Source organism: Hippopotamus amphibius, chromosome 3 (assembly GCF_030028045.1).
Source record: "Hippopotamus amphibius kiboko isolate mHipAmp2 chromosome 3, mHipAmp2.hap2, whole genome shotgun sequence".
Taxonomy (NCBI): Eukaryota; Metazoa; Chordata; class Mammalia; order Artiodactyla; family Hippopotamidae; genus Hippopotamus; species Hippopotamus amphibius.
In genome coordinates this window covers 169,359,770-169,370,296 of record NC_080188.1, presented here as the reverse complement: position 1 = coordinate 169,370,296, position 10,527 = coordinate 169,359,770, and the positions used below count along the sequence as shown (strand labels likewise).

Genomic DNA, 10,527 nt, shown 5'->3' with positions numbered 1-10,527 from the left:
CAAGACACTTCCTCGCAGAAGCTAAGATGTGTGGCGGTACCTCTTTCACTGTAACCTGGAAAAGCTGTGTTAGGGGAGTAGTCCTCACCTCTGGCATGAGGATTCTAAAGGGTTCTGTTGTCTGCTGTACCTGTGTGGACTTGGGGGAGTGGCAATGATTGAGATTCTAGAACAGAATTGGGCTTTACCAAGGAAAGGCCTTCCTGTCTATGTTCATCTAGTAGCACTTTGAAAAATACATCCTCTGGAATCACAGAGATTTTACAACTATGTTGGCCACACTGGAAAAAAAACCTTTCCACCTGTAAATGCTAGCCTAGCTTGAGGTAAAGAGAGAATTCTCACTGTAGGGTTAGGGGTGGTAGCAGCAGCTGAATGGGTGCTGGGGGACGGCACGGAGCTGGGGCCCAAGAGGAAGGCGTGATGCTGTCTTGGATACGGGGCAGGCACTGCAGCCTGTCGCAGGGCAGGGCATCCAGCCCTGTGGGCTTTTATGTAATTTCTAACCTGAGTAACAAAATCAGGGTTATGCTGATGCACACAACTTTTAATGATGGAAATATCACTGTAGTTGCAGAAACGTAACTTGATGCAGCTTCCTGTATCTTCTTGGTAGAGGGTATCTGTGTTTATGCCTCCTTTATGTATCTTTTGGGGTCCTGCCCATGAATCAGATGTGTACAAGGCCTTTTGCTGGGAAAAATGGGAAAATAAAGATGAAAATGATATGGTTCTCACTCTCAAATAATTGGTTTCCATCTCTAAGTACAGTCCTTTGAAGAAATTTTGATTTCTTTTACCAGATTATGTGTTATCTGGTCTTGCCCCAGTCCTTACTGGCTATAGACCATGGGCAAATCACTTAACCCCCTGGGCCTCAGCTACTTTATCAATACACAGGCCCAGTAGCCCATCTTGGAGAGAAGGGGCCTGGACCCAACAGTTATCTGAGACCCCTTTCCATTTTAAGAGCAATGACTCTTGTGTGATTTTGTTTTCCATCCCTTCTCTCTCCTCTCCTCTTTGTCTCTCATTCTTACCTAGTCATACAATAGATTTTTTTTTTTTGTTTGCTCTATTTACGGAATAGGAATTTTATTCTTTGTTCTTAATTTAAAAAGTGCTGGAGAACATGTTATATTTCTCCCTCTTAAAAGAAAGTAAATTGAATCTCTCTTGACTTATTTGGTCCTTGATTGATGTCTTCTTGAGTGTCAGGATCCTAAAAACAGACAGAGTTCCAGGCCTTTAGAGAAGGGATGTGTAATGACAAGTGAACACATGTTATCCTCGCTTCTCTTTTCGTCATATCTCTGACTCTGGGTTAATGAGCTGTTCAGTGCTGAAGTCTTGGAGTCCTGGGTACATCTGCCTCTGTGCCCAGGCAAGGAAAGTCAGCCTGTCAACCTCAGAACCTGGGCACTGGCCCAGAGTGGCCCCCCCACCAAAGTTTCCCAAGGAGGGCAAAGAAGCCTGGGCTGCGGGGGAGGGGCAAAAGCCCCAGATGTGAGCCTCAGCTGTGGCACTCAGTGCTTCCCCCCACCCTCTTCTGCTCCCACCCTCTCTCCCCACCCTCCTTCCTTCTGCAGATGTGTCCTAAGTGCCTGTTTGGGCCAGGCACCGATTTGGGAACTGGGAATACAGCAGTGAACAAGGCAGACAAATTTCCCACTTTTGTGAAATTTTTGTTCTTTTGCAGGGAGAGAGAGACAATAAATAGACAAGTAAATTTATTTTTAAAAAATCACACTGCGATACATGTCACTCAGAAAATTAATATAGGGTGACATGGCACTTGATTCAGTAGCTCTTTAGATTGGATGTCAGAGAGCCTTCTGAGGAGGTAATATTTAAGCTGAAGATCAGAACAGCAAAAAACGAAATAGGTCCATATCACCAGTTCTCACAATGTGGCTGTTATGAGGAATAAGTACAATTGTATATGAAAGTGTTTTATAGACTATGTAATAAATGCGCACATTTTATATCTCATTAGGCAAAATTCCTTGAGAGCAAGTGCTTGCAGTCTCAGTACCTAACATGGTAGTAAATGCAGGTGGAAAAAATTATGTATATAAAACTGGGAGTTCAGAGGGGATTTTTAAGAAATAAAATAAGATGATGTCTGTGACAGGCCTTTGTTGAAAGAAGACAATATTCCATTCACTCTTGCCACTACTGGGCTTTCCTAGTAATTTCCATCCACGATACCCTGGGGAGAGCTGCGAAGGTTCCCTGGACAGCACTAGGGCACAGGGGGATGGAGAGGGATGGGCAGTACTGTGGGTGTAGACTTCCCTGGGAAATTCCAGACTGCTTTTCTTGCTTTTCAGGGTCTTCTTAACCCAGAGCAGAGGCTAACTTATCTGAAATTGTGAAGAGAGGCCACAGGCTCCCTCTCGCCCTCCACATCTGCTGGAAGGCTTCCCTTCCCACTCTTCCGAAACCTTGGCCTTCCTCCAGTCCCGCTGCATCTCTCTCTTCCCTCCAGTCTGGGACCTGGCTCATCTGGTGCCCAGGAGACCTCAGTCCATTCTGCTGACTGGTGGCTGTGACTCTGCAGACTTGCTCCCCTCCCTGCTACCCTCCCTGGGGGTTGAGTCAATGCAGCCCACCTACTGAATCCTGTGAGTCACAGCTTTTCAAACACGCAGGTGTGAATCACTCAACTTGTAGCCCTTGAGATATCTTGGGTGATAGCTGAGGGAGAAGACTGTGTGCCTGTCCCTGTCCCTCACCTTCCCATTGCTTTGTCATGCTTCCTGCACTGAGGACCCAGAGCTCCCATCCCACAGCCCTTCTCTAGGGCCTCGAGAGTTTATGGGGTACATATGAATGGGCATTCTCTCATGTGGTAGGAGTCCTTCAAGGAGAACATCCTGTCCCAAAGTATGGTTCCTGGACCAGTAGCATCAGCATCATCCCAGATATCCTGAATCGGAACCTGGGACTGGGTGAGTGTGATGCACATTATAGTTTAAGAACCACGGTTAGAGGCGTAGATGAAGGGATGTGCCAGAAACTTGGTACATCTTATACCTTTTGAGATAGAGACATTGTTATTCCTGTTTTCATAGGAGCAAACAAAGGCCTCTAGAATGCAAGATCACAGTAGGTGGTGGAGCCTGGATTAGAATCCAAGCATTGGCTCCAAAGCCAAAATCACTATGAAGTTTAGACCCCTAATTAAAATGCAGATATATCTGGAGACATCTGTTACTAACCATTAACACCTTAGCACTAATTGCTCCGATGGCTATTTACCATAGACATCTGAGAAGAGAGCTGGAGCAGCTCAACAGCGCAGTGGGATCTCGTGGGTGCTTTCACTGCTTTGGTAATTTCTCCTCTGGTTAACTCTGGCTGGGTTCTTCTTCCAGAAGGGAACTGAGTGACTGATCCTTAAATGTATGCGCTCCCTGGTACCCAACACTGGCCCTTTTCACTTCTTTGGGTATACACTCTCCTAGAGGGACTTTAACCCGTCCCTTTGCTTCAGCCATCACCCATGTGGTGATGACTTCCAAATTTGTTTTCCAACCCAGGATTCTCTCTTTTTAAAAATTACTTACTTACTTAATTAATTAGCTGTGTTGGGTGTTCGTTGCTGCGCTTGGGCTTTCTCTAGTTGCGGAGAGCGCTACTCTTCGTTGTGGTGCGTGGGCGTCTCATTGCAGTGGCTTCTCTTGTTGTGGAGCACAGACTCTAGGTGCATGGGCTTCAGTAGTTGCGGCACGTTGTGGCGCTCAGGCTTAGTTGCTCTGCGGCATGTGGGATCTTCCTGGACCAGGGCTTGAACCCATGTCCCCTGCACTCTTAACCACTGCACCACCAGGGAAGTCCCCAGGATTCTCTTTTGTGTGTTAGAATTTCTCCCCAGCTGACTACTAGGCATTTCTGTGTCAACACCTCATATCTCATATTTAGTTTGGGACAAGGTATCTCAGGCTTACCTTGTCCCAAACTAAACCCATCATCATTTGTAAAATTTTGTCTTCTTCTCATAGAGCCTCTTTCAACAAGTGGTACCACCATCCATTCAGTTGCCCAGCCTAGAAATATGGATGTCATCCGTGACTCTTCTTCCTTCTTTTCGCCTTGTCCACTCACCTACATCTTGTTAGTGAGGATTTTCTGCTGACTGTTCCTCCTTAATGCCACAGAATTCTGTCCCTTCTTCCTACTTCCACTATCTCTGCACTTATCATTTCTCTCCTGGTCTACTGCACCTGTCTTGTCTCCATATTCAGTAGTGTGGCCATAGCCATCTTTCTGGAATGCAGATGTGAATATGTCATTCTTATTTTTTGCCACCACTCCATGATTGCTTTTTTCAGAATAAAGTGTGTATGGCATGATGTGTAAACCCTTTCCTGGTCTAACCCCCTGCCTGCTTCTCCACTCTTGTTTCTAGGCATTTCCACTCACCTTCTCCCTATACTGTGCTCCACCTGACTACTTCAGTTACCTAGACATGCCTTCCTCTATTAAACCTTGATACCTTCACCAATGCTAGTTCAGCATGACCTTCCCTAGCTCCTCCTCACAAGGGCCTGGGTCATCCTTGCTTATTCTACCAAACTCAGTTACTTCTTCCAGGAAGATTTCCTTTGTTCTCGTCAAGCTGTACCAGAACCGTTTCCTTTGTACTCTCAGTGTCTTGTGCTCTAGTGTTGTCATTGCCAGCCTCTTCCCTAGAGTGTGAAACGTTTGAGAGCAGAAATTATTTCTTTTATCTATGTCTCCTCAATGCTTTGTACTTAGCAGGTCACTGATAAATTTCTTGACTATATAAACAAGAAGAGAAGCCACTCTGGAACCTTCAATCAATCCTGATTCTCCTCCCCTCTGTTGTGGTACCATCTTCCCTGTGATTGGGGCATTGTACTCACCAGCTGTGACTTGAACAGTCTTCATCATTTGTTGACTTTGAAGTGACAGCAGGAACCCTCAGTTCCTCTCAGAGAAGGTGGAAAGTTGACTGAAGGCTGTGATACCATGGAGTGTGAGAGAGAGAGAGAGAGAGAGAGAGAGAGAGAGAGAGAGAAAGTGTTCCCATGAAGCCTGAAGTAGAAGAATCTAGGCAGATGCTATAATCCTGCCAACTTTGTATCCAGTAATTTTTTTTTTTTTTGCAACCATATTCATGCCCTTTTATTTTCACTCTAATAGAAAGTTAAGTTCAACACTCAGTTTCTTCCAGATGAGAGGTATGACATGCAGCAAACCAAGGGAGAACTGGAGTAAGAACCCAGATTTCCGACTTCCGGTCAATGCATTTTCCACTTCTTCATGTTGCCTTCTTAGAACTGTGTTTCTATACCTCAGTGGCAACACTGGTCACCTCCAGATTATGGAATTACAGATGATTTGTAATGTTCTTTTTGCTAATGTATTTTATCTGATTTTTCTACAATGACTATTAATTGAATAAAAAATACCTAACATTAAAATTTAAAATTAGAAAATTCCCTCAGAAAGCTGAATTAAGCTTTGTTTTTTCTAAATAACCTTCACACTCAAATCCCTAGCCCCACCAAACCTCTCAATGGCAAGAAGAAATCTGAATTACTGTCATCCTCAAGGGCAGAAAGAGATTTAATTTTTTCTGGCATTAAGAGGACTTGAGAAAGTGCAGGTAGTTCTGTAGGAGTGAGGTCTCAGAGGCAGTGCTGTGATCCATGTGTGAATTCTCCTGCTCTTCACTAGGGACGCTGCCAGCATACAGGTGCTGCCTCTCTGCCCCACAGCACTACTTGTACGGCAAGGACAGACGATTGTGCAGAAGACTGAGATGTTGGTACGTTCGTGCTGAGCAGTGAACTTCTTCTCCCCTCAGCATAATTATCAACCCCAGAGAAATTCCTATTCCATCTACCTCCTACCACAAACCCAGAACCATTGTGGGCTTCACATTCTCTGTACTTTGGTCTTCTTCGTCCTGTCTGCCTTATACTCAGCTGGCTGTTACCCAATACCTAGGACTCTGTCTTCTGAGATACATTAGACACTAGTGGAGTCATAGATAAATGAAGCTGATGGGCTAATTCACACTAAAATCCAAATGGCCAACACTGGCTCACTGGAGTCTCTCCTCTTGACAGTATCTGCATTTTAGGGATTCCACCTTAATCCCTTGTATCATGGGATAGATCATGGGAATATGGATTTCTCAAGGATATTAGATCTTACACATCTGTAGTGAAGAAGTCTATGGAGGGCTCTTGCCTCTCTGCTGTGTGATGTCCCTAAGATCAGTATCAAAAAGTAACTTTTCAGATCCATCTACTGGCCAGTAGAAATGCTGAAGTGGGGAGACAAAGGTGCGGATGTGAAGAGAGAAGGGGAGGAGAGGAAGGGAGCTTTCTTGGTGTGATGGGCTGGAGGTCCCTTCAGCTCAATGTGGCAGCAGTCAGGAAGAAGTACATTACACAAAGTTGGGGAAGAGCAAAGACAAACTGGAGCTTATGGAGAGAGACTGGAGCCTGTGTCTTCCTCTCACCACCTCATACTTCAGTGGCAGGTGGCCTGCAGAAGCAGCTTGTGCCCTTCGCACAAAGAGAAGCCACGGGAGCTGTCGGCCTGGCTGCCCATGCCAAGGCGGTGAGCCAGCAGATCAGTAACTGAATGCGCGAGCTGCAGTGGCTCCTGGTACCCTACGTCTTCAGAGCGTCTTAGGCTGCTGCTTCACTTCTATCTTCAGATTCTCATGTAAACTTCTCTCGCAGCTAACTCAATCCGGAACCACATAGGGAAGGAAACACTCTAGGAAACATGGCTCAAGCTTAGTTGACACAGTATAAAACACCCACTGTCCCTAAAATCAGTATCAAAGAGTAGCTTTTCAGACCCATTTACTGACCAGTAGAAATGCTGACGTGTGGAGACAGAGGTGGGGATGTGAAGAGACAGGGTGAGGAGAGGAGGGGAGCTTTCTGGGTGATCCTCAGAATGTGTCTACAAAAGAAGAGTAGAAAAGCCACATAGACGCAAAACGTGCTCAAATGTTTACATATATATATGTGTTCAGAAAGAAAACCTCGCAACTGGGCCAAAGTTATGTCTGAGAGACACCAAAGAACGCCCGAGGGTTTGTGAGTGCCCAGGCTTCCTCTGGAGACCATGGCGACCCCTCACCCCACCCCATGCCTCTCTCTCCTTCTCTGAGTGCTGGGCAGTCCCAGGGGAAGGAGTCCGTAGGAGAAAGGGAAACGTGTGACCAGAAGCACCCCAAGGGCCCTCGAGGGGAGCCCCTAAAGGCACATTCACCGGCTTTCTTCTTTGGCAGACAGTCCCCAGTGTCCCAGAATGGAATGGAACAATGAGGCTTCATGCCACCAAAGCCGCAGGCTTGTTTCAGGAAGCATTTCCCCTCTGTGGGGGAGCAGTGGGTGGGGTGAAATGATAAAAGTTGGTGGAAGGCAGTTCTTTCCAAAGTCCAGATCTTAAAGTGGCCCCAGAAGGTGTGGACGTGCTTGGGTTTCACTCTTCTCACCTTCATCAGACAGATCTGTGGTTCAATGGGAACCTTTATCGGTCATGTGTATCCAGGGCTGTTTCTACTCTCATATGGACTGTATCAAGCAGTGGTGGTCTCCAAAGCTGTGATATTCAATGACACGTTCCTGTGTCCTTCACCGCCTCCCGGGAACAAGGGGAGATGGGCCAGGCTGTGGAGAATACCCTACGGAGGCCTGCTGAAGATGCTGGCTGGCTCGGGCTTGATAGCGTGCGAGATCAGCTCCGGGAAGGGAGGGCTGATGCTGATGAGCAGGGAGCTGCCACCGAGATTCCTGTACGCCAAGCAGTGGCAGCACCTCACCATGTTCATCCTCCTCACCCTCAACGGCTGTGTGGACGTCGTGAGCAAGAACCTGCTGCCTCTGCGCTGTGTGCCCCTAGAAAAAGGGACCATGGTGCTGACCTTCTACGTGCTCCTGCTGCTGCTGGGGTCACACGTTCAGGACTCGGCAGGGGTGGAGCTACAGGTTCACTCCCTGCTCATCTTGGTGGTGCTGCTGCTGATGCTGGTGTTGACCGTACAGCTGTGGGCTCCCGACACGCTCCAACTCTCGGTGATCGAGGCCTTTCTGTTTCAGATGATGGGCTCCTGGCTGGTACAGGCAGCCTTCATTCTATACAAACCAGTCACCGGCTACCCGTGGCAGGACGATGACATCAGTGACATCACGTTTGTCACCAGCTTCTTCTGCTGGCATATGATGATCAATGGTTTGTGCCTGTTGGGGATCTATGGCGTCTCTTCCTTTTGGTGTCGTTGTTACCGTCCCAGCTGGAAGCTGATGGGGTCCAGAGAATCTCCGGGTTACACAAGCGCCATGGGACCCCTCTACAAATTGCTTCCTTTCGGCTGCCCTTGGGAAACAGTTTGCACACAGAATTTCAAATCTGATGGGTGACTCTAAAGGTCCTTTCTTGAACCGCTTTATTTATAGAAGAAGGAACTTGGGCCCCGGGAGGCTGCGAGAGTTGCCTCAGGTGTGGCAGAGGCAGAATCTCCCGACTCTGTGTCTCCGCCCGCCAGCATCCTCTCTCCTGCCCCTCCTCTGCGCCCCGGCCCGCGGGCTCTCCCGCTGGCTCTCGCCGCCCGCCCGTGGCTCCCGGCGAGTCTGGATCGGCGGTGGCGGGGCGCCCGCGTCCCCAGGGCTTGGAGGAGGGCGGGGAGTCGTTCTGATCTTCCTTCAGCCGCTTGCGGCCCCTCCAGTAATTTTTAATATATAGAAAGTTGAAGAAGGGTTTTCTTTGGTTCCCCCGTTTCTTTCCTTTAGGATAAAGAGTGTGTTTCAGTTATAACTGTATACCATGGCTCCTCAGTATATTGTCTGGAACATAGTAAGTGCTAAATAAACTTTCAGAAGGGCCTTCGCCAATGGAAAGAGCCCTATGCAAGGTTTTGGGTTGGGAGCCTGTGGGTAGGATCCGTGAATCCATGATAGGACCAACTCATTCCCATGGCTTTGAGTACCATCTCTATGCCCCAGACTCCTGTATCAGTTTACTTTTCAGTATACTAAGCAGACTACTCAGTAGTCTAAAACAGCAAACATTTAGTATCTCTCACAATTCTCTGGGTTGGTTGGGTAGGCTTGTTTGTCCTGGGCCAACCTGGCTTGATGTTAGATGGTCTAGGTTGGCCTCACTTACACGTATGGCTCATCAGCTGAGGCAGTGAGACAGCTGGGATGGCTGGAGCCTCTCTCCTCTTGGTTACTGATCCTCGGAAAGGCTAGCCAAGGCTTTTTCACATGATTGTGGAAGGGTCTCCAGAAGCAAGAGAGAAGGCAGTTCCCAATGCACAAGGCGGGGGGTGGGGGGATCCTTTCCATACTCCACTGTATCACATTTGCTATTGTTCCACTGCCTAAAGCAAGTCACAGGGTCAAGCTGAGATTCCACGTGGGAAGGTCCTCCAACAAAGCAGGCACCAAGATCAAGATCAGATTAAATGTGCAAAGATTTTATTGGGGGGGGGGGCGGAACTCCTATGAAAGGTAATGGAGAGGGAGCTGGGAAAGGCTGGAAGAGCTATCAGAGCACCATGCAAGTCTGACCCTGAGTGATGGGTAGAGGGAAGAAGGTTGGTACCAGGGTCCCAGCCTGCTCTGCAACCTAAGGATGCTCAGCGAGGCTGTTGGGAAGCCCTCTGGCCCAAGTCAGCCATCATCGGGCGGTCCGGTGTCTCCCAGGAGTGAGCCTGCCTTAGCGCAAATTCAGTGATAGATTTCAGACCCCAGCAGCTGGGGCTCTTGGTCAATTAAGCACCCTGTAGTTAGATGTCTGCCAGGCACATTTTCACAGTTACCTACAGGGCCATTACTCAAACAATTTATCACAAGTCTCAAATTTATGCCTTCAGCTCAGTCTTTTAAGATCTGGACCTCTAGATCCATCAGCTTTCTTAATGTCTCTACTTGGCTGTCTCAGGGGCATCTCAAACAATATTTTCAGACTGAACTCTTGATCTCTACCACCAAATCTGTTCCTCTAGCTTTCTTGTCTTGATGAGTGGCACCTTCATCCAGTCACAAGTCCAGGGTCACTGTTGCTACTTGCCCTTAGGCAATCCACTATGAAATCCTGTCAGTCTAACAGCCTGAATACTTCTTGATCCATACTCTTCTCTACACCCCACCCCCTTGCCAAGCCACTATCATCTCTCAGATGACTCAACAGCCTCCTAACTCATCTCTCACTAGGCATACCTCATTTTATGGCACTTTGCTGTGTTACACTTTACAGATATTGCTTTTTTTTTTTTTTTTTTTTAAACAAATTGAAGGTTTGTGGCAACCTTCTGTCGAGAAGTCTTTTGGCACCATTTTTCCAACAGCATTTGCTTATTCATGTCTCTATGTCACATTTTGGTAATTCTTGCAGTATTTCAAAATTTTCATTATCGTTAAATTTGTTATAGTGATTTTTGTTTTTTTAAATTAATTTTTTTCAGAGTATGGTTGCTTTTCAGTGTTGTGTTTCTGCTGTACAGCATAGTAAATCAGCTGTATG

The 10,527-nt window shown here is 47.2% G+C and overlaps 1 protein-coding gene across 1 annotated transcript; it reads left to right on the top strand.

The window, feature by feature from the left end:
- The first annotated feature begins 7,520 nt into the window (after positions 1-7,520).
- Positions 7,521-8,420, top strand: LOC130848845 (transmembrane epididymal protein 1A-like). The gene has a single exon (XM_057727215.1). The coding sequence runs from the start codon at positions 7,521-7,523 to the stop codon at positions 8,418-8,420; it is 900 nt and encodes a 299-aa protein (XP_057583198.1).
- Positions 8,421-10,527: the final 2,107 nt, after the last annotated feature.

Coding starts and splice junctions, on each gene's coding strand:
- LOC130848845 (XM_057727215.1), top strand. CDS start 7,521: ATGGGAACCTTTATCGGTCATGTGTATCCAGGGCTGTTTCTACTCTCA.